This window comes from Mixophyes fleayi, chromosome 5 (genome assembly GCF_038048845.1).
Source record: "Mixophyes fleayi isolate aMixFle1 chromosome 5, aMixFle1.hap1, whole genome shotgun sequence".
Lineage (NCBI taxonomy): Eukaryota > Metazoa > Chordata > Amphibia > Anura > Limnodynastidae > Mixophyes > Mixophyes fleayi.
The window spans coordinates 117,950,418-117,975,642 of NC_134406.1; the positions used below are offsets into that span (position 1 = coordinate 117,950,418).

Below are 25,225 nucleotides of genomic sequence, written 5' to 3' on the forward strand. Positions count from 1 at the left end.
TATTCTTCAGTCGCCTTTGGACTTCTTCCTCTGACAACCAAGTATTAATTAATGGCATGGTTTCATTTCCATTTTTATGTATTACTCCTGCCATTTGTTCCTCTCTGGTAAATACTGAAGAAAAGAACGTGTTTAATATCTCTGCTTTTTCCTTAGTATCATTTATCAATTCACCCATCTCACTTCTTAGTGGTCCTATATTATCTTTTTTAATCCTTTTGCCATTTATATACTTAAAAAACTTTTTGGGGTTTGTCTTACTTTCTTTTGCAACGTGCCTTTCATTTTCTAATTTAGCCAATCTAATTTCCTTTTTGCATGTTTTATTACATTCCTTGTACCTATGGAAGGACTCCTCTGACCCTTCAGACTTAAACAATTTAAAAAGTATAGATTATTTGTTCTATCTGTGGCACCCTTTAGGCAATCTAGGTGGACTCTTGTGCCATCGGTGGTCCCTGGGGGCCATCCGCCAACAGAATATTTTTTTTCAGTGGATCTCAGATTCAGAACGGTATGGGGGAGGGAGGGCGTGTTCAAGAATACTGCAACTACTATGTTTTAGGTAGATAGCCAGGTTGGTGGCAATACTTTGCAATACAGTGCATAGCACATGAATGGGCATGTGCTCTGCCAACACGATTCCTTGCACCTGCATTAATAAGTGTGTTGATTTCCTTCATTTAGGACTCAGCACAAACAAAAGGGGCAGCAGGTGAGTTGGGGAAGGTGGGTGAGACTAGGCACCACTTGCTAGCAGCTGGCACTAGGAAGCTGACAAATAATGTGGACATATGTATCTTTTGTGAGAATGTTACTGATACTTTATGAAGAGAGAAGGAGGATCTATAGTGTATTAAGTTTGTTTTACATTTCTTTGACATCTGTTTCTCAATTATTGCTAGTGGGACCTCAGTGGTGAGTACAGCATTTTGGATAAAACTTGATATTTTATTTTTTTTACTAAAGTTTATGTGGAAGAACTTACAAAGTCTAATATTATGCAATCTGTTTTGCTCCATGCATGGTATGCTGGAGCTCCACAACGACTGGAGAGCAACTGGCTGCATAATACTGTTCTTCTTTAGATGAACTGACATTTTGGCAGGGTAGATGAGAGGAGTGAAGGCACCAAACCAGTACCTTGCCTTATAGTCCATGGGGTCTCAATCTGCCTATGAGCTATGGTCACCATCTAACTTCAATGTTCTTGTTTTAGTTAGTGTGCAAAAGGTGTAATTTGAGAGAGACATCTATGACCTTGTCCATTGTTAAGCTTACAGGTAGCTGCAACATATCCTACATAAGAAATTATTATTATCTAGTTCTATTGCCCTGTATATACAGAGTGGAGTTTTCCCCAAGTCTTCATCATAGTCGCCATATAAAATGAGTAGGATTTCCAAAATGGTGATCCAAAAATGATATCCCATTATGTAATCAAGTAAGGTACTACAATGCTTATGTGTAGACCTGTGTATGGCGAAGGACTGCTCAACAAAGTACATGCTTAGACAAATATATAGCTGTTTTATTCCTTGTCTGGTGATATCTTATCCATGTGGTGCCTATGGCTCTGCACTATCCTGCTGTACCCAAGATCAAACCAGGAAATGGAGTTTACAGATAAAGGGATGATTAAGTAATAACTGTTATTGTAAGTATACTTTTAGTTCTTAATTGTATTTCAGAAGTTCCAGAACAATTGACCTGTACAAACAAGAATTAAATTAAATCGTCTAGAAAAAATCTCTCACATTTTGCAACACTGACCCTACTCAATAATAACACTTAAAAGGTAAAACTTATTTCTATTCTAATGTACATTTTAAAATCTTGTAAAGTATAGCATACTATGACCACCTTCATAATAATCTAACTACATATAATTAAACAAAAATCAGATAAAACATACAGGGGGTCGTGTAGAGTCGGACGTAAGCGCATAAAGAGCCTTTTTAAGCAGTAGTCTAATTTAGATATCATTTTCCCTTGGACCTCTCTAAGCTTAGAGAAGTGACACAGGGAGTGGGCAGGTATGTATAAGCATAGTACAGTTAGGGCATGTTAATGCTCCTTATGCACTATGCTGAGTGAGGCGTAGGAGTCATATCTGTTGCAGTAGTTTTTCATCTGGTGTAAGATCTGTGCTGCTGATGATCATTTGTATGCAATTCTGTGTATAAAACAGAGATGATTATTATTATTATTAATAATAATAATAATAATAATAATAATAATAAAGGTGCCTGGTCCCCCAAAAAAGCCTATCTATCCCTAGTGCTGCCAGTCTAGGCTGTTACTTTCAAAATTACGTGGACACAAAGCATAGGGTCCCAACAAATTTATCAGCACCAGAATAAAACCTTAATAGACAAGGCGGCTGGAACTAAAGTGCCAAACACGCCCCTTGGCTGGTTAGCAATGGGCTGGATACCCTAGTGCAGGCCTGGCCAACCTGTGACTCTCCAGGTGTTGTGAAACAACAAGCCCCATCATGCTTTGCAAGTAAATAGCCAGCCGATAGCTGGCAAAGCATGCTGGAACTTGTAGTCTGCCCTAGTGGATGTTCCCCAACCTAAACTCAGGGATTAAGATGAGGTAATCCCCTAGTTATAAATATATTGGCATAACCACTATAAGCTCATTTGCAACAAAAACTCCTAGCAAACTGATCATGAGTCATCCTTTATGCTTTTTTTCCCAAGGCAGATGAAGAGGATCCCAGGGAAGCCCACATGGGTCTAGGTGAGAAATAAAGAGGGTAAAAGAGGGATGTGTAGGGTGTTTTTATTTCAAATAAATGTACAGTATTTCTGTTTTATTTACATTTTCCCCTGCTACACTACAGGTCACAGCAGACCCTGGGTGGCACTTGCTTTTCATCAAGTACCAGCATGCCCATGCATCCATGGGTATGCTGGCAGCTGTAGTACTACAAGCAATAGCATGGCCAAATTCATAATGGTGGCACGGGCATACGCAGACAAAATGGTTAATTAAATCAATTTTTTTCAACATTAACCCACACCCGCCTATACCTAGGAATCCAGCTCCATGCTGACAGCTCTATGACCAGTTTGGCACAATGGTAGTAGGACCCAATGCTGCACAGTTTCCCTGCTATAGAGCAATCTGCTCTGGCTAGGCTGGTAGCATTTGAGCTGATTAAGCTTTTTTTTTCTTTGGGGGGGGACACGGTTTTCTGAAAACTATATTTATTTAATGGCCTAATGGGTCATGCGTATCAAGCTATTAAATCATATCTTAATCTTTTAGCTTAGGACATGCTGTAAGCATATTTCCACAATTTACATATTTTGCATACTGTTCGGAATCTTATGATATGCGCGCCTCGGAAAACTAAGTAAACTACTGGGCGCAATTTACTGTTGTGTTGTAAAAGTAACTTGCGTTCAACTCTAAATAAGGCCCACAATGAGTGTAAATCATTCAGTGGATTAATTGCATAAACAGAATCACATTTATAGACTATTTATAATGCTTACCTGTCTACTTAGAACAAGCAAGGTGACAAAAAATATGAAAAGAGATACAGATCCCATAGTCTTCAGGTCTTTTAGTACACCAGGCCTGCAAACAGGAATATGTTTGTGTTAGAAATACATCATTAACCAAAAGTTCTACCTGATTTGTCTGAAGGCTACTTGAGCGTAGTTCTTGACGTACGGACATCCAAACATGAATCATCCCCATATTATCAAACAATCATATGCCAGACTGGGAGGTGTCTATTGCAGCTTGATTTACAAACTCTTTAATCAGGAAACAGTATTACATTTAGTGACTTCCATTGAAATCTGGAGTTTTCAACCTGATGGGTGCATTGATATGAATGTGAACATTTTTGTCTACAGAGTCTTCCATTACTAGCCAATTGGCTAGATATAACATAGTATGGCATTTAGGTTACATTCTGGAGTTTTCAGGTCAATTCTAAATTATCCAGCATCTTTAGTGTTTTCATGTCCATAGAGCTCCCCAGCAGTATTAATTGTTTTTAATCACATCACTATAGATTAGGAACTCCTTAACTGAGTGGTTAATTCAACACTATGTGAGTATGCTGAGCTTCCATTTCAATTACATGCATGTAATGGTAGTAAGCTTTCTATATTGAGCATAACTAAAATTAATCAATTAACCTCTTAATTAAAGACTTGCAAAAATGTTTTGATGTGAAAAAAACAATTTTGCTGGGAACACTTGCTACTCACTGGTTTTGATCTAATCTCTAGTGTTTCAATCCAGTGAAAATAATTTTGTTGATTTCCAAAACCACTTTAAAAAATTGGTCTTTCATTGATTTTCTTTTACCTGATTTTTCAATGTCTGGTAATTTTTTGGTTGAACTTTCTTAAACTAGTGATTTGCAAGTCAGACTAACAGACTATCTGATTAGGGAAGTGACATGTAAATTACAAAAATAGCGATTTTTGTCACAACTTATACAATTTGAGCTTAAATAGATGACCCCCTAGAACTCAATGTCAAAGTAAGTCTCACATTTTTACAACATTCTACATATATCATACAATTTATATTATACACCTGTAGAGCAAAAAACACAGAGAATGCACAGGTGTATGCATATTCTCCTGGGTGCTATTCAGTAATTAACCATGTAGTCATTCAGCTGCTGTCTTTAAAGGTCTGTGTCAGTCTCACATAAAATAAGTGAAATTTATTAGAAATTTTAGAAGACTGCGCTAGAGACCTGCATGAATACATACAAAATCTGATTAATTAATATTGATCATATGTATTCATATATAATCAATCAATACAAATAATTACAAAAAATACAATTATGTAAATTTGAATAACATTAAATATCAACAGATTGCAATCAAAGCAAATGTATAGATAATCAATCACTGTTTAAAGTTCATTAATAACAAAAGTGCAGATATGATACAGTCTAATGCAGGATCTGTCATTCCATATTAAATTGGATAATGAGGAAAAACGTCTTTTTTTAACTTATAATAGTATTGTTGTTGACATGGATAGATAAATTCATAAAGATTTTACTAAATTTATAAACAACATTTGAAAAATTAAAACAAAACAAACCTCTCTATACAAAGATGCAACACTACATGCTGAACGTCAGTTACTAAGAGGAAAATGTCCACTGCGCAGTGCAAAGTTGTATCTATTGAAAAGGGGGTTCTAAAGGGGTAGGAGATTACAGTGTTGCACAGAGCACCTTCTAAAATGTTTCTGCCCCACACCTAGGGGTAAATGTATGAACGTGCGGGCTCTTCAACACCCGCGTGTTCAGCGTGTTCGGCGATTAAATTTCCCTTTACAATGCAGTGCCGCTTGAAATTTAATCGCCGAACACGCTGAACACGCGGGTGTTGAAGAACCCGCATGTTCCTACATTTACCCCTAGGGTGCTCTTCTATTTTGCAGCAACATCTCCTGATAACAGAGCAGGCGTGTACCTCAGTGTGTTCAGGAAAGTCCACCTATGAGCACCAGTGTAACACAAAACAAATGTTTTTGCTGTGCGCATCCAGTCTTCTTCGTAAATAAACACAAGAGCTTCACTGGCAAACAAATTAGGCAGAACAGCCGTTTCAAACATAGGTATACAATAGGAAATAGATTCCATGCTCCAAAAAGCTTGTAATCTATTCGAGTTTTGATGATAGACATAGACAGATAGGTAAAAAGTGCACATAATTTAACACTATTTACAATTTAAGGTACAATAAGTTCAGAAATAACTGGACTGTAAAAGAAAACTATGAGAAGCTGGTAGATTTGAATGAATTAGACTGCAGTATTCAAGGCATGAGATGGGAATATTATTGAAGAAAATGACTGTGCAGTTCTTTATATATTATTATTATTATTATTATTATTATTATTATTTCATTTATTTATTTATATAGTGACAATTTCTGTTTCTGAGGTTTGGACCCAGCTCTTTAGTACCACCGTTCTGCCGCTACCCAGCAGCTGGCCAGTGTGATAGGCCATGGGGATCCATCCACAGCACCCTGATCCATAGTAAGCGGTCAGGGGTACCAGTCCAAGTGTACCAGCACGGGAGTACACTAGCAGCGACAGTTACCCAGAAGGAACGTGGTTCTGGGCGCCATAACGGAGCCCAGTGGTGGCAGCAGGCTCCTCCTACTGCGACAGGAGGGGCATATTTGTGATAACGAAAGGGGACAGTGGCAAAGTAAGCCCATCCGGTTCCTAGCAACAACAGACAGGGTGGCATAGGCGGTCCATCCTGTCACAAATTTCTGGTGGCAAGAGATGGGATATCCACTGATGGCTTTTTGTGAACCAATCAGAAGAGCCGAGTTATTCAGGAGAGGAATAACTGCAGCCAGGAAAACACACAAGATGCCTGATTACATCAATGTGTCCAGGGCGGACTTCGAGACTCTGTGTAGTGCCAAATACATTGACCTCAGCCATTCACCAAGTAGGGCGGAGATGAGAGAGTTGCTGTACGAGTGGCACCGACAGCATGGTTCCCAGGTGGAGGAAACTGATGGCGGCACTGGCCAAGGCGGCGGCCCAGTTGACGACCGGGAGCTAGGTACCCCAGATGCCCAGACAGCAGAGATCCCTGCTCAACAGCCTGCAGCGACCTCTACTCAGCAGACTACACCCACATCCAGCCCCTCTGTCCTATGATGATCGCAGGGTTGCCGGGCTAAAGATACAGCTGGTGGCTTTAGGGGACAACGCATCTGCAGCTGAGCGGGCACAGGTCATCGAGGCATGGCGCCAAGAGGTAAGGGCACCAACCATGCAACCCAGGGGGGAGACGCCCCCTAGAGGATCAGGACTGTCATTTTTACCTTGCCCTAAATTTGAGGACTGTGTTGAGAATATTGATGAGAACCTGCAGGTATTTGAAAGGACCTGCAGGCTACACGCTGTACCCAGAGAAGAATGGGTTAAGCATCTGGTGCCCACACTTCAAGGACATGCAGTGGAGGCCTTCCGTGGGATGCCCAGAGAACTGTGCAGACTATGATATAGTGAAAAGGGCACTCCTTAAACGGTACACTATTACCCCAGAGACCTTTCATCTGAAGTCCCGGGACTTTACAAAGGACCTGCACACCACCCATGAGGAGTTTGCCAACCTGCTGAGGGAGTCAGCAGGCAGGCACCCCTCTTCTACTCACCTCCAAAAGCAAGCACCTAACCTTCGGGTACCCCTCGCCAGCCACTCCCCACTCTGTCCCTGGGAGATATCACAGACCATTGAAGCCTAGGCTGGAGAGAAAGTGCTACAACTGCCGGAAACCTGGTCATTTAAGGATGGACTGTCCCAAAGCCCCAGCACCCCAGACTCATGCCCCTAATCTGAGTCCTGGGGCCCGGCTGAGTTCCTTAACTGGCAAAGGTGACCCATTAGAGACTGTTTCCACCCCTGCCAGCCCAATGGAGTGTGGCATTTCTGAAGGTGACTCAGTGGAGAGAGTCCCCTGTGTTTCCAAAAGACCCCCCAAAAACATGAGGAGGAACCTGCAGCCAGTCCAAGTGAGACCTCTGCAGGATAAAGGACTGAGAGACTCAGGGGCCTCAACTACTGTTGTGAGTCCCCATCTTATTGATATTGCTTCAGTAATGCAAGATCACACTGCAAAGTTACTGTGGCACATGGACTGGAGAAAGAAGTGCCTGTAGCAAGGGTGTATCTGGACTGGGGTGATGGCCAGGAATTGCGTGATGTTGCCGTTATGGATGGCCTCCCAACTGATGTGATTTTGGGCAACGAAGTTGGGGGTGAAATTGTGACCGCATTTCTCAACTCTTCTACCTGGAGCCAAGCTGCTAAACTACAGTCTTCAGGATCTACACTTGCACAACCCAGGCCAGTGGAAAAGACCACAGCTGCTAGCAAACAGCCATCACCAGCAACCACAGCTTCAGCCAGCCCAGAGGAAAAGATCACATCTTCTAGTTCTTCAGGAAACAGCCAGCCCTTTGCCTTTGGAAACACTACATCCCCTAGCAAGGCAGAGGATGTTATCCCTTGCCATCCTGATATTGTGGGGGTTCCCAGTGATGTTCCTGCCCCTAGCAGTATGCCAGCTCCAGCGGTGAGTATAGCTGACCACAGTGTGGTCCCTTTGACTGACCCAACTTTGACTGACCCTAGTCACCCCAACATAGAGACCCCTGCAGCGTATCCTGACTTAGACGATAGTGAGGGTCATAGGGAAGAGTTAAGAGCAGCGCAGCTCTCTATTCCCTCATGGAAGGCATGAGGCATCAGACTGGCGGCAGCATTCCAGCGATGGAGGTAGGGAGTGTGACCTGGCGTAAAGGGTTGTTGTACCGTGAAGCTAGGAAGGTAGATGAGGATAGACCATTCTGGGAATAAGTTCAACTGGTGGTACCACGGGGCTTTCCCGCGCAACTTATGTCAGTTGCCCACCAGGGCAGAGACCGAACACTGAAGTGCCTGACACAGAACTTTTTCTGGCCTGGAATGTCAGAAGACATCCAGACCTACTGTAAGTCCTGTGACGTGTGACAGCATTTTGGGCACCCCAGTACTCGTGCTCCCCTCAGGTCCTTGCCAATAATTGGGGACCCTTTTCAGCGAGTGACTGTGGACATAGTAGGTCCCCTGCCTGTGCCCATGTCTGACAACTATCCCTTGACCTGTATTAACGTTTTTGTAGATGAATTGGACAGAGTTTAGGGTTACTTGGAAGACATTTCCATTTTCAGTAAGATTTGGAGAAAATGGCCGTTTGTTGCGCTGGAGCCTTGCACTTCAAATTTATGACTTTGACATAATTCACAAGCAAGGAAAGGCTCACAGCAATGATGATGGACTGTCTCAGCAGGAAGAGCCGGATCCTCCGAGTCACTTCGGGTAACCCTAGTAGACTGCGGACCAGGAGTCAAATCGTTGGGACATGGCACGCTGGTTGCTGCATGGACAAAGGGGGGAGGAGTGTGACTGGATCACTTATAAATAACTTCTGGTATAAATTTATTTAAAGAAAATAGCACAGGGCGCTTAATTATATAATTACACATGCGCATAGTTTTGATATTGTGTATATTTTGGTAAGGGAAATCTTTAATTTCTGAGACCAGGGGGGGAAATTAGTTTTTTTCTGTGTTAACCTTTCTAGAGTAAATGCCTTATTTCTGATGTATATATCTGATACAATAAGCCTTTGTTTAGAAAACCTTTTGTATATCTTGGTGTAAGGAAATATCTTGTTTGGGGTTTACATGTAAATCTATGTTTTGGTAAACAAGTTACATCCTGATTCTAAAAATAGCCTGTAAGGCTTTGTTGAAAATAGTATAAAAAGGGAGCCCTTGTAAACTGAAATGTTTCATTCTGATGTTCCATCTGACCTGACCTCTGATACTTTTAATCAGTGGGACTGTTCTTGTCAGGACATTTGAGAAATAAACATCACTCTGCTTCAAGACCCTGCTTGACAACTTCTTCAATATTGCTGTAATCCTGTGACCTACAGATTAGACACTAAATCTAATCCATCCTCCGGCTGTTTCTGAGGTTTGGACCCAGCTCTCCAGTACCACTGCTCTGCCACTACCCAACAGCTGGCCAGTGTGATAGGCCAGGGGGATCCATCCACAGCACCCTGATCCATAGTAAGCGGTCAGGGGTACAAGCCCAAGTGTACCAGCACAGGAGTACACTAGTAGCAACAGTTACCCAGAAGGAACGTGGTTTTTGGCACCATAACGGATCCCAGTAGTGGCAGCAGGCTCCTCCTAATGCGGCAGGAGGGGCATATTTGGAATAACGAAAGGGGACTGTAGCAAAGTAAGCCCAGCCGATTCCCAGCAACAACAAACAGAGTGGCATAGGCGGTCCATCCTATTACAGTGGTTTTAAGTCAGGGAAACAAAAATGTAAATAAAAAGCTTGTACCTTTTTAATGAAAAAAACACCTCTCTAATGAAGGTGAAAGTTTACTATAGAAAAACATAAAATTGCCAACATGCCATTCTACCCAAAATATTACCAAGCATACCAGCATCAACTAGCTCTCTTCTCTCAGCTAGATCTCAGCACCTGCAATCTACACTGTATTCATATTCACCCTCATTAGTCTGTACATCATCCTCAAACAATATTAATTCATCCCCGCTGGAATCCACCATCACAGAAGTCTGTGTACTTTGATATAATTGCCGGTAATGGCCTTCCTCATGGTATTTGTAGTTCATTTACGTAAGAGCTGTCATGATTTTTGACCAATTCTTTTAGACCAGACCAAATGTCAAAATGTTGTGCAGACTCATCTGCATCACCAGTGGGTGTCTTGGGAAAGCTACGTTTTTTCCTAGCAGCAATTCCAGAGAAATTGAAGGAGGAGACGTCATTGTGTCATGTACCACTTGAGGAGTATTGTGTATTAAAATTTGTAAATAGAGAACCCCACAGTGGCGTGAATAATTGTTATCAGAGCAAAACTCAACCTTATCACTCCCTTGTAATATATAAGGGTATATGTCAGAATATCTTTCTGATTTCAACTGACAATTATATCCTAATAAATATTTAATCATTGTAGAGTATTGAGCATATTAATAGCTCATAGATTATTACAGACAGAGTCCCTGCAAATTTAATTGCATATAATGGTGGGAAATATCAAAGCTATTATCGGGCATATCCATTTGTGAAGTTCTTGGCTCCTGAATAGAAACTTCCATATATGAGTGTGATTGCTAAAGAATCTATACCAACAACACTTGTTGGGTTAATCTTATTTCAGGGATTGAGTGATACAGAGTGTCAAATTTCACCTTAAGCAAATATTATCCATGATATTGTTGTCACGGTTCTTATGATGAGACTCGGCAGATGTAGCGACCCCAAGGGATTCGAACAGTTTAGCACTACTCCAACAGGGCGCGGAGTCTAACGAGGAGACGGTTTTCACCAGGAACCGCCACAAAGCGTATGGGCTTAGCTGCGTCTACCTCGCAGGTCGCGGTCCCTACTAGAGCACTGTACGGAAGTCCCTGAGAGAGTACAGGCAGTAGTACCGTAGTAAGAGTGGTAAATATAATAAGTAATGACAATGAAGATGCTGCAGTTCGGTGTAACTCTGCAGACCACTATGTGATGATTAGGTTCAGGAGAATGAGCGTCAGCTCTGCAGACCACTATGTGGTATAAAGTTCAGTAGAATGAGCGTTAGCTCTGTAGACCACTATGTGGTGTAAAGTTCCGTAGAATGAGCGTCAGCTCTGCAGACAAATGTAGAGACAATGTCCGGAGATGAGCGTCAGCTCTGCAGACCACTATGTGGCAGAGAGTCCAGTAGAATGAGCGTTAGCTCTGCAGACCACTATGTGGTATAAAGTTCAGTAGAATGAGCGTCAGCTCTGTAGACAAATGTAGAGACGATGTCCGGAGATGAGCGTCAGCTCTGCAGGCCACTATGTAGCGGAGAGTCCAGTAGAAAGAGCGTTAGCTCTGCAGACCACTATGTGGTATAACGTTCAGTAGAATGAGCGTCAGCTCTGTAGACAAATGTAGAGACGATGTCCGGAGATGAGCGTCAGCTCTGCAGACTAGGATGGAAGAAAAATAGCTGGAAGATAACAGGAAGCCACTTCTATCACCAGGAGGTGACTCAAAGAACAGGCACTGTAGGTAAGGAGGAAGTGCTTTTTAAACTAAGCGCTATTAGAATCCACCAATGAGAGGAGAACAGAGGTTTTAAAGAAGCCGTCAGGTCTGCGCATGCGCAGACCCGAATCCAAGATGGCAGCGCCCAGGACGGAGCGGAGCGCCGGAGCCAGGTAAGTCTGCCGGGTGTCGGGTGCGCTGCCCGCACACCCGGCGTGTGATAATTGTTCACTCCCTTTCCTTTGTACTTTTTTACTAATCATTTGCATCTATAAATATTTAAGGACATGGGTTTTCAAGCATGGACATTTGGATCTATAAATATTTATGGACATGGATTTTAAACACATTTGGATTAAAAGCTGCTGACAAAAGAAGAAGAATTCAGATTGGTGAGTATTTTGGGTTTTATTAGTTTTATTAAATTTATGCGGTTTAAAAGAGGCTGTGTTATGTTTTTACTGGGGGTTTTATTTTTATTAAAAGTATGTGGTTTTAATGAGGTGGTTTTTTTTTAATTTGTTTTGTGGAACTACAGGTCTCAGCCAGCCATGGGTTTAGGGCCATGTTAAAACTTGTGGTACACCAACCGCCCAGAAGTGTAGGAAGAGCCCTAGTGCTTTCAGCACCGGGCTGGTTATTCCTAGAAGAGGGGGCCGCACACTTTTGTTTTCAGAACCCACTCCCTAGGAAATCCAGCTCAGCGCTGAACAGCCTGGAGTTGGTTTGTCATTATGCCATGTGTCCCCCTGCTATAGTGCCAACCACCCCGGCTGGTTTGCCTAGTGCTGGTTATGTGAAAATCGGGTGGCCCCCACGCAATTTTTTTCACGATTTTCACATAATCAGCAATAGGCTAGCATCACTAGGGTTAAAAGTGCTTGATTAGGTGCCCACGCATTTTTTTATTTTGAAAATTTATCTATTTTTAAACTTTTGACAGCTGCCGGAACTCTGGCTGTATAGACAGGACAGTGTAAAAGTGATGTGTTTACTAATCACACAGCTAGGAAACACAGGAGAGTTTTCTAAACACGGGAGTGTTTGAAATCCCAGCAAAACTCTAGAGATGACCAGCGATTTTGAAGATCAGAGTAAAAATCGCAGCTTAATACATCTGCAGACTTGGGGACTAAAATCGCAGTGGAAAAATAAGATTCCTCACATTATATGAAAGATAACACTCTACTTGCTCATACCCCATTGGTTATGAAAAAAATATATGTTTCTTCCTGACATCTCTATTTGTCCTCAAATCAAAACCTACAGAGATCTTGGGGTAAATGTATCAAAGTGCGAGTTTGCCAGCGCGTTTAAATCGCGGCAAGTCGCGGGTAAACCCACGACTTTTTTTAAAAAGACTGGAAATGTATCAAGCTGCGATTTTGACACTCATGTTGAAAATCGCTGGTCATCTCTGGCGATTTTGAGCAATGTAAACACTACCGAGTTTAGCAACTCTCCTGTGTTTGGCAAACTCTCCTGTGTTGTAACAGTGAGTTGTAAACACATCACTGTTACACTGACCTGTCATACAGCTGTCAGAGCTCCGGCAGCTGTTAAAATGTTAAAGAACAGATAAAAGTTTAAAAAAAAAAAAGTGTGGGGTCCCCCCGCTATTTATGCTTAACCCTAGTGCTGCCTGACTAGTGCTGGTCCCGTGAAAATCGTGGAAAAATTTTGGGTGGGGTTCCCCCGATTTTCACTTTACCAGCACTAGGCAAACCAGCCAGGGTTGACGGCACTATAGCAGGGGGACGCGCAGCAGAGGTGCCCCTGCCATAATGACTAACCAACCCTAGACTGTTCAGCGCTGGGCTGGATTCCCTAGGGAGTGGGGTCCGCTGAAAAAAACGAGCGGGCCCCCCCCCTAGAAAGAACCAGCCCAGTGCTGATAGCACTAGGGCTCTTCCTACTACCCCTGGGCTGTGGGTAGTAGGGTAATACGGCGTAAAGTAGTAAAAAAAACAAACTGACACCAATTTTGTTTGTGGAACTACAAGTCCCAGCCAGCCAGGTAGCCAAAAACAGTGTGGCCATGCTGGTGCTTGTATAACTACAAGCACCAGCATACCCACGGCAGCCAGGGCATGTTGGCACTTGGAGAACCACAAGTGCCAACATGCCCTGACATCCCTGGCTTGCTGGGCCCTGTAGTTTCACAAAGAAAAAAGTTTACAAAGCCACAACACCCTCTTATAAACCACATACAATTATTAAAAATAATAAAACCCACAATAAAGACACTAACCACCCTCTTTTAAACCACAAGTATTTATTAAAAATAAAAAAAACCAAATACTTACCAATGATGCCTTCTTTCTTCTTACCACCGTCCTGTCCTTAAGTATTTGTAAATCCATCTTGCCGGCTTGCCCCAGTCCCAGCCATTGATACCTCCATAAGGGAATCTTTTCCAAAAGGAACTCTTCACCCAGAAGGGGCACATATTTGTACATCCCGACTCTTTAGGCTTGATTGAACATAAAAATAAAAAAAAACAGGAGCCGCCGCAAACACCTCCTACCTAGTAGGATGTCCGTTCCACAATGCTCTTACGCCGTTTGCGTAAGAGCTAACTACTGTATTATGGTATTTTCCCACGCTAGTGGGGAAATCACATAATACTGTATTTAGCGCTTACGTAAGTAACGTAGCGCATCGCGCATGCGCTACGCTACTTGCGTAAGCTGTAATACAGTAAATACATCAATGGCTGGGACTGGGGCAAGCCGGCAAGATGGATTTACAAATACTTAAGGACAGGACGGTGGTAAGAAGAAAGAAGGCATTATTGGTAAGTATTTGTTTTTTTTATTTTTAATAAATACTTGTGGTTTAAAAGAGGGTGGTAAGTGTCTTTATTGTGGGTTTTATTATTTTTAATAAATGTATGTGGTTTATAAGAGGGTGTTGTGGCTTTGTAAACTTTTTTATTTGTGGAACTACAGGGCCCAGCAAGCCAGGGATGTCAGGGCATGTTGGCACTTGTGGTTCTCCAAGTGCCAACATGCCCTGGCTGCCGTGGGTATGCTGGTGCTTGTAGTTATACAAGCACCAGCATGGCCACACTGTTTTTGGCAACCTGGCTGGCTGGGACTTGTAGTTCCACAAACAAAATTGGTGTCAGTTTTTTTTTTTTACTACTTTACGCCGTATTACCCTACTACCCACAGCCCAGGGGTAGTAGGAAGAGCCCTAGTGCTATCAGCACTGGGCTGGTTCTTTCTAGGGGGGGGCCCGCTCGTTTTTTTCAGCGGACCCCACTCCCTAGGGAATCCAGCCCAGCGCTGAACAGTCTAGGGTTGGTTAGGCATTATGGCAGGGGGACCCTGCTGCGCGTCTCCCTGCTATAGTGCCGCCAACCCTGGCTGGTTTGCCTAGTGCTGGTAAAGTGAAAATCGGGGGAACCCCACGCAAAATTTTTCCCCGATTTTTACGGGACCAGCACTAGTCAGGCAGCACTAGGGTTAAGCATTAATAGCGGGGGGACCTCACGCTTTTTTTTTTTCAACTTTTATCTATTCTTTACAGTTTTAACACTGCCAGGGCAGTGTAACAGTGATGTGTTTGTACAACACGCTGATATCAAGCAGCGTATTGTATCTGGCGTGTTTTGAAGCAAACTCTCCTGAGTTTGCTAACTCGCAGCTTCATACATTTGAGAGCTGTATAGCTGCAGTGGCAAACAGTCGGAAGTTTGATCTCTGGCGATTTTGCAAACAGCGATTTTGACAGAAGCACAACTCTGGCGATTTTGCATGAAATCTCAGCTTCATACATCGGCGAGTTTCAACTCTCCCGAGAAAATCGCTGGAGTTGCAAAATCGCACTTTGATACATTTACCCCCTTGTCTCTAGGGAAATTGACAGGCTTGACACACAATCTAAATATCAGTTGAAAACTAAGGTGACTTGAATAAGGGTGTACTATGGGCATTGAAAGATATTGAAACTTGGAACGATATTACAATTAAACCTTTCGATAAAGGGGGGAATATCGTCCTATGGCCTCAGAATCAATATCTTACAGAGGTCTATAGTCAGCTGAACAACATTGACTGTTACAAACGATCCAACTGCAAATTATTTATCAATTCATAATGAGCTTATCAAACAGGCATTTTGTATGGGAGTGATATCTAGAGCTGATTACGATTTTCTATCAGTGAGTAATCCAAAAATTTCAACTATATATATATCTATCTATCTATCTATATATATATATATATATATATATATATATATATATATATATATATATATATATATATATACTTCCTAAAATCCACAAAAATACTCCCCACCCCGGCAGACCTATTGTTGCCAGGGTGTGTAGCCTGACAGAAAATTAAAGCCGATTTGTAGACCTGCAACTACGACAGTTTGTGACAAGTTTGGACTCATACATTAGGGATACACTGAATGTATTAGCCAAACTTACAGAGTTCTTGTAAACTAAAAAATAGATGTAGTTCATTTCGATGAACATCATCTTTTCCACATTTTTCGGAAGTAGCCTCTTACGTCAGTCACTGACAAGGTTCCCGACTCTGCTGAATACTCTTTCAGAATACACACTGGAGGGTGGGCAGCTTAGGTATTGCAAAGCAAGTTTGTACATGGGTTTCCAAATGGCTTGTTTTTCTTCCCAGTATGGAAACGGACTGTCTGACTTTTCCATATCAATTAACTCTTGAAAATAATCCTCCACCATCCTTTGCATGTTAATAGTAGGATTGGTTGAGTTCTGGGCAAGGTCACACATTTTTTAGTAAAATCTTTCAAACCAGCCCAGATGTCAAACTGTTGTGGTCTGCCCCCTGCGTCATCCCTGCTTCCCTTTGGAAAGTGCAATTTTTTCAGAGCAGCAGCTGCCTGAGAAACTGAAGGAGGAGATGTCGTCAAGCCAAGGCCCAGTTCAGCGGACAACTTGCTGACCAATAGCTCCTTGCAAATGTTCACATCTCGGTCATTTTGAAGCAAAGATTGATTCAATGTAGGTCTTAAACCTAGGATCAAGCACAGTCGCAAAAACGTAGTGATCCGAGTTCAAGATTTTAATAACTCTTGGATCATTGCGAAGCGAATTAAGTACTTGATCTACAAGGCCAACATACTTTGCGGAATTGCTTTCTTTCATCTCCTGCTTCAGTTTGTCAAGCTGCTTTTCCAATAGTCAAATTAAGGGAATGACTTGGCTCAAGCTAGCAGAGTCTGAACTCACTTCACACGTCACAACTTCAAATGGTTTCAGCACCTTGCACAGCACAGAAAGAATTCCCCACTGTGCAAGAGTGAAATACATCCCCCCTCATTTCCCAATGTCATGGCTTGTGCAATACGCTTGAATGGCTTTGCGCTGTTCCTCCATCCTCTGAAGCATTTACAGGGTGGAATTCCACCTTGTTAACACCTCTTGCTTAAATTGGTAGCAGGGCAAGTTAAATTGTTCTTGGAGCTGCTGTAATCTCCTACATGCTGTGGCAGAATGGCGGAAATGTCCCAAAATTTTACGGGCCACCGAAAGCATCTCCTGCACCTCACGGTTATTTCTTAGGAAGCTCTGCACCAAGTTTGTTGTGTGAGCAAAACAGGGAATCTGATGGAATTTACCCAGCTGTAATGCTCACACAATATTGTTGGCGTTGTCAGAAATTACATATCCTGGGGAGAGTCCAAGTGGTATAAGCCATGTATCAATGACATCCCTTAGTTTTCGTAACAAATTATCAGCTGTATGCCTGTTAGTGAAGCCGGTGATACAAAGAGTAGCCGACCTGTAACAAATGTTACGTAGTGGTGTACATGCTACTGCTGTTCCTGCTGTTGAGGGCGAATGACCAACCCAGTGGGCTGTCACAGTCATACAGTCTTTAGTTTGGCCCCTTCCACTTGTCCACATATCTGTGGTTAAGTGTACAGTGGGCAGAGTGGCGATTTTGAGCCCGACTACTACATTTTTAGGAACGTTTTGGTATAGTTGCGGAATAGCTTTACGGGAAAAATGGTGTCGCAATGGAATTTTGTAACGGGAACACAGAACATCAATTAACTGTGAAAAACCAGTTGTGTTTATTGTGGATATTGGACGCAGATCTAACACTAGCATAGTCGCCATGGCATCTGTGATCCGCTAGGCGACTGGTTGACTGCTGTCATATTTGCTTCCTCTAGCAAAAGATTGTTTCACAATTAATTGTTGCAAAGTTGTAGTGCTCTTTTTCTTGGCCTTCTTATGGGAGGAAGATTCACCCCCAGCAGCAGCAACAGCAGCAGCAGTGGGACTAACGCTTAAACATTCTTCAGAGGAATCAATTAGAGTGCAGGAGTCATCGAGCCTTACCAAGTGGGATGCAGGGCTAACTCTGATCGTTACTGAGAATATTGATGAGGATGGTGTTGTGGGTGTAGATTGCAGCCGTCGGGATGTAGGTGACAGAAGGGTCCTAGCTGATGATGGAGTGTTTGTTATTTTTTTTCCATAACTTTCAGCTTTTCTCAAAACCTTGCCATGAACTCTCGTCAAATGGGGTAACATGAATGAGGTTCCAAGATGGTTAAGGTTCCTCCCTCAACTGACTGTGGCTTGACATACACTACAAATGGCTATACAACTGTTGTCAGGATTTGGGTAGAAATATTTTCACACATAAGAAGTGGCTGTTTTGGTTTTATGCCCAGGCATGACAATGGGCTTCTTCTTGTGACGTGCCAGAACTGGTGCCACTGGTGCAAGACTTACACAAACAACCTCATCCTCATCAATATCCTCATTAGCGCCCTCGTCGCCGATACATATCTCCACCTCATCCTCTTCTAATGCAAAAGTGGCATCCTCAATTGGTGTATCACCGGCTACACTCGGACTGTTCAGGAACACATCAGCAGAAATGCTGAAAGGGCCCTTCTATCAGAATGGTCATGATTACACATACCACTCGTGGATGGACTCTCCTCAGGGATTGGTGTCATTTCTGATTCTGAGCATACATTTTCCTCTAATGCCTTACTGTTTTCTTGCAGCTCGGCTTTCACATGTAACAGTAGTTGTGCACCACTTTTGGACTCCAAATTACTTGGTCTTGCTTGGTCACGAGTGACTTTACAAGAAGAAGGCTCTATAACATTTTTAGATCTCGCACTAATAGAGAAAGGCAAAGGCCTCATTCTTTCTTTGCCACTACGTGTGTTTTTTTCTTGGCAGTTAACTTTTCATCAGTTACACCTCTTTTTCTCTTCAACACGGTATAAGGTTTTTTTTGGTGTGTTTTTTTTCCCTGGCTTAAAAAGATTATGTACTTTTACAAAGGCTTTACCAGATAACGTGCAGGGAAGACTACCATCAGGACTGGTGGCAGCAGCTGCTTGCTGATCCTGCTCATATATGGACTGCTGTGAATCCATTTTATTGAGACCCAAAGCACTTGTAGTGCAAATTCAGAAATATATACTGCTGGTATATAATAATTTAAACACCAGGAAATAGCTTTTTTAGAACAGGGGAATATGTGACACCCCAAACACTTGTAGAGCAAATTCAGAAAGATATTGTGCTGGTATATAGTAATTTCAGCACCAGAAAATTGATTTTTTCAAAGAGGGGAATATCTGACACCCCAAGCACTTGTAGTGCAAATTCAGAAATATATAGTGCTGGAATATAATAATTTCAACACCAGAAAATATATTTTTTAGAACAGGGGAATATCTGACACCCCAAGCACTTATAGTGCAAATTCAGAAATATATAGTGCTGGTATATAATAATTTCAGCACCAGAAAATAGATTTTTACTACAGGGGAATATGTGACACCCAACACTTGTAGTGCAAATTCAGAAAGAAATTGTGCTGGTATATTACAATTTCTGTAGGCGGAAAGTAGTTTCTTTAGGAGGGAATAGGACATACCAAACAGTTTGTAATGTTTGGAAAAATGCCTCCTCTATACTCCTCTCTTCCTGCTCTAATAACTGCTGTAATAACTGTTTTCTCCATGCTCTAATCTTGCGACCTAACCCTTCTCTCTCCATCTGTCAAATGGCAATGGATGGCTGTGGAAGCAGATATTTATGCATTTGAAACATCGCGAGAACCAAGCTCCGAGATCCGACGATGTCACAATGACGTTTTGCCTCGTTTTCAATTCCGAATAGGCAGGAGAGTACCGAGCCTGCTCGACTCTGTACTCGGATACATGAAGTTCGGGCGGGTTTGGTTCTCGGGGAACCGAGCCCGCCCATCTCTAATTATGACTGAGTAAATTTCAACATGTACCATGTTTTGCACACAGAATAAACTTCATGGTCAGAATTTCTTTAAAAATGAGAGGTCAGTGCAGGCGTTGCTGTCTGTGACCCACTGCATTTCTGGGCATTTTGAGCATGCAGCAACCACATGTAGAAAATTGAAGCAAATGATAATAATGAGGTGGAATTTTATACTTTATATGCTTCAGCAACTGGAGGAATAGAAAAAAATCCCTCAATATATAATCCATGAGACAGGGAGAGGGGGGACATTTTGTCTTACTCCAGTATCCTGGAGAATCCTCTCTGTTTTATGCAAGCTACAAAAACCATTTTAAATTGTAACAAATAAATGAGTTCAGACACTGTCTTCCTCAGTCAAGCTAACCCCTAATCAAACTTCTGGAAAAGCAGCTTGAGAAGATGAAAGTAAGCGATTCTAATAAGTACATTGGCCTTGTAGATTAAGTTCTTTAAACGTCTCACCAGGGCCAAAAGGTTTGCAGCATCTTGAAACTGGATCACTACATTGTAAAAATTAGCATCTCAGACAGTCCCTTTGAATTATGGGAGGAAAAAAAGGCAATTGGAGCCCCCTTGTATAAACTAGCTATGGTGTACTTAAGCTTCCCATCCTCCAGTGTGCCCTCTGAAATGGTTTAACACAGCTGGGAACATAGTGAGCAATCATCGTAGGGGGTTACTTCCCAAAAAATGTGGAAAACCTGGTGTTCATTAAAATTAACTACAAATTGTATGAGGAATACCGTTGTTTTCAACATTGAGGACAATGACCACTGTTAAACTAAAGCCAATTTTTTAAATCCCTATCTATTCTACAGTTCAACAAGCAACAACCAAAATGTTTTCTTTTGTGGGGGGCAAAACAAATCAAGCATTTCAGCCACAAAAGTGTCTTTTACTGTCTCTGAAGTGTTTTTTTTAAACTGTGCATGTCATTTTTAATATAAAACATAAGAGTGTGTGGGATGGCCTGAGGTTAATGTCATCTTGCACTGTTTTACATTATGAGCTTTGCCCACCCTGGTGCATCTTCTTTTCTAAACGGACAATTCATTATTGGCAATATTCTCCCTCTCTAATGTGTCACACATGCTTTATAACGTTGAAAATTAAATTAGTACCATTTTCTTTCTCAATCCATTTAACTTGAGCGGTGGGTCCACCTTGGAATATCTTCTTTTCTAAAATGACCAATCTATCAGCCAGTGCTCTGCCTGTATGTTTTAAAGGTTTCATTTTACTTTATTAAACTGCCATCCTATCTTCCACTGCTGTGACCCTGTGTTTCATTGGTATCGTTTTTTTGTGTTTTTTTTTTCAAACTGCCATGTGTTTGTGCTGCTGCTCAGTCACTACTTTTATACAGCTGGTTTGCTGCAGCCTTCAATCAATATTGTGGAAAATGTTGTAAGTTGGTCTTTTGAAAATAGCCTGTAAATGACTGTAAATTAGTTTTACTATAAATACAAAAACATCTCAGAATTACATGATATTACCAATTTTTGACCATGTTTAATAAAATCCAGAGCCAAAATCAAAACCAAAACAAATGAGGGTGGTTTTTCCAAAACCAAAACACGAAGATGGTTTTAGAACCAAAACCAAACCCAAAACATAGGGGTCTCCGCACATGCCTATCCCAAATACTTACTTATATATTCTCATTTAAAAAAACTGCTATGTATAAACTAGAGATGGGCGGACTCTGTTCCCCGAGATCCGAATCCATCTGAATTTAGCCTATGCTTGGCTCGCTACTCTCCCGCCCATTCGGAATCAAAATCGAGGCAAAACGTCTGTGTGACGTATTCGTATTTCTGAGCTCGGTTCTCATCGCCATTTGACAGAGGGAGAGAGCAGGGTTAGGTCACAGGCTATATTAGTGCAGGGACAGAGCAATTAGTGTACACATAACTGTTTCTATCCTAATCTCTACAATTACAATATTAATACCATTTGCAATTATTAGAGGAGGTTTTTATTTCTTTTTTGAGCACTCCAAGTGCTTTTGGGGTGTCTCATATTCCCCAGTGTTTTACACTAAATTTTTCTGGCTTTCAAAAAAACTCATATTTGTCAGCAGTATCTCAAACAATATTTTGCACTCCAAGTGCTTTTTGGGTGTGCAATATTCCCCAGTGTTTTACACTAATTTTTCTGGCTGTCAAAAAAAGTAATCTTTGTCAGCAATATCTATCTCGCTTCCTGCTCACCCGGATCCGCCGGCTGTCTCCTGCCGCCTGAGCTGCCTGTGTCTCCCGGCCAGTTCCCCAGGTCACCTCCTGGTCACCGCCGCCTGGTCTGCCTGGACAGTTCCCCTGGACACCAGCAGCCTGGTCTTCCCGTCCCTGCTGGCCTGCCTGCCATGCTGCCTGCTGCCTGCTGCTGTTCCTGATCTCTGGCCCTCCTGAGGACTACAGCGACCTGTGGTATTCGGCCCTGCACTCCTCTGGACACCCGCCGCCTGAAGTGAGTTCCTGGGGATGAACCAGCCACCAAGAAGACAGGAGGAGTCGGGTCGGCCCATCCAGCCATCGGCCCTTCTGGCATTTGCCAGAAGTGCCAGATGGCCATTCCGGCCCTGCTTCCTATTGTCTACCTTCTGACTCCCCCTGTCCTCCTCTCCCGCCCCTCTGCCTCAGACTATTCTCATATTTCCTCTGTCCCTCCATGCTCACCTCACCTCCACCTCTTGTATCACCTGTCGCCTCTCTCTTCCACCCCCCTTCTCCATGCCACTCTGCCCCTATCCCTTTTCTCTACTTCTTCTGTCCCCTCTACTTCTTCTGCTCCTCCCTCGCCTCACTATGCCTCCCTGTCCACTTGCCATACCCATACTCTCACCTTGCCCAACTTCACGCTCCTGTCCACGCACTCCCCTGCGCACCGCAAACCTTGCCAACCTTATTCCCATCTCCCCTCTCCCCTCCCTCCCTTTCTCCTGTTCCCTCTGGAATGCTAGATCCGTCCGCAACAAACTCCCCTCTATCCATGACCTCTTCTTATCTAACTCTTTTAACCTTCTTGCCATTACCGAAACCTGGCTCACCGATTCTGACACTGCCTCCCCTGCCGCTCTCTCTTTTGGCGGCCTCTCTTTCACCCACTCCGCCAGACCTGGAGACCGTCCAGTCTGTGGTGTGGGCATTCTCCTATCCTCCACCTGTACTTTCAGACTCATTACCCCTGAACCCTCCCCCTCCTTCTCCTCTTTTGAAGTCCACTCTATCCGTCTCTTCTGCCCTATCCATCTCCGCGTCTCTGTCATATACCGTCCCCCTGGTCCCTCCTCCTTTTTCCTCGACAATTTCGATGCCTGGCTCCCACACCACCTCTCCTCTGACATCCCCTCCATTATCCTTGGCGACTTCAACATCCCTATTGACAATCCCACCGACCCTGCCTCTGTCAAACTCCTGGCCCTCTCTTCCTCCCTTGGCCTTTCTCAACGGACCTCCTCTTCTACCCACTGCCTCGGTCACTCCCTTGACCTTGTTTTCTCCCACCGTTGCAGTCTGTCCGACTTTTCTATCTCCCCCTTTCCACTCTCGGACCACCATCTCCTCTCATTCTCTCTCTCCTCTACTCCTGCACCCATCCCCCACCAAAATCTACCCGGTCCAGACGCGATCTCGACACCCTTGATCCCGCTATTCTATCCTCTTCTCTCGAAACTCTCCTCTCCCCCCATTCCACCCTGTCCTGCCCCAATCAGGCGGCCTCCCTCTATAACCAAACCCTCTCCTCCACCCTTGATGCGGTCGCCCCTGCCCAGCTCATCCACCTGCGCTGCTCAAATCCCCAACTCTGGCACTCCAAACTTACCTGCTTCCTCCAAAAATGCTCTCGTACCGCCGAACGCCACTGGAGAAAATCTCGTTCCTTGGCCGATTTCCTCCACTTCAAGTTTATCCTCTCCTCCTACAGCTCTGCCCTCTCGCTCGCTAAGCAATCCTTCTTTAAATCCCTCATCTCCTCCCAGTCCTCCAACCCCTGCCGCCTCTTCGCCACCTTTAACACTCTCCTGTCTCCCTCCTCCATCCCTCCCTCTCTGCCTCCTTTTTCTCCTCTAAAATCGCTGCCATCAGACTTGAAATCTCCTCCTCCACCCACTCTTCCGCCACCCCCCCTCCTGCCCTTCCTCCCCCCTCCACACTTCCCCCAGCCACCAACTCCTTCACTCCTTCCGCCCTACCTCGGGTGAGGAAGTCCACTCTCTCATTTCTTCCTCCCCCCCTTCTACCTGCCCTCAGGACCCCATCCCTTCTCTCCTTCTTCGCTCCCTTTCCCCTCCACCTGCTCCCACCTCGCTCACCTCTTTAATCTGTCCCTCTCCATCGGCATCTTCCCCTCCTCCTTTAAACATGCTCTCGTCTCTCCCATTCTCAAGAAACCCAACCTTGACCCCACCTCACTCTCTAATTACCGCCCCATTTCCCTTCTCCCCTTTGCCTCCAAAATACTCGAGAGACTTGTCTGCAACCGTCTCTCCACCTACCTCTCTGAACACTCCCTCCTTCTCCAATCAGGCTTCCGCCCCCTCCATTCCACCGAAACTGCCCTGGCTCAAGTTACGAACGATCTTCTCTCGGCTAAAGCCATGGGCCACTACTCCCTCCTGATTCTCCTCGACCTCTCAGTGGCCTTTGACACCGTTGACCACCCCCTCCTGCTTCACGCCCTCCAGTCCATTGTCTCTCCGGTACCGTCCTCTCCTGGTTCACCTCTTACCTTGCCGACTGCTAATTCTCTGTTTCCACCTCTGGGTCTCTCTCCCCCTCTTCCTCCTTTTCAGTCAGGGTCCCCCAGGGCTCTGTCCTTGGACCCCTACTATTTTCACTATACACTATACACCTCTTCTCTGGGTGAACTCATCAGCTCCTTCGGCCTCAAGTACCACCTTTATGCTGATGACACTCAACTCTACCTTTCATCTCCTGATCTCTCTCCCTCCCTTCTCTCAGGGTATCCACATGCCTCTCCGCCATCTCCTCCTGGATGTCCTCTAGATTTCTTAAACTCAATCTTGCTAAAACTGAACTCATTGTCTTTCCTCCCTCTCGTACTTCCTTCTCCTCTGACCTCTCTATCACTGTTGCCAACTCCTCCATCTCCCCTGTTCCCCAACTCCACTGCCTAGGTGTCATCCTCGACTCCTCTCTCTCCTTTACCCCTCACATTCACTCTCTCGCCAAATCCTGCCGCTTCCCGCTTCGCAACATTGCCCGCATTCGGCCCTTCCTCTCCCAGGATGCCACCAAATCTCTCGTCCACGCTCTGATTATCTCCTGCTTGGACTT

The 25,225-nt window shown here is 43.6% G+C and overlaps 1 protein-coding gene across 1 annotated transcript in view; it reads right to left on the reverse strand.

The window, feature by feature from the left end:
• ADCY2 (adenylate cyclase 2) overlaps positions 1 to 25,225 on the reverse strand; it is a 1,242,889-nt gene that overhangs the window by 195,437 nt on the left and 1,022,227 nt on the right. The window contains exon 19 of the mRNA XM_075212755.1: positions 3,510 to 3,594. Coding sequence (XP_075068856.1) covers positions 3,510 to 3,594 — 85 coding nt within the window. The remainder of the gene's footprint in view (positions 1 to 3,509; positions 3,595 to 25,225) is intronic.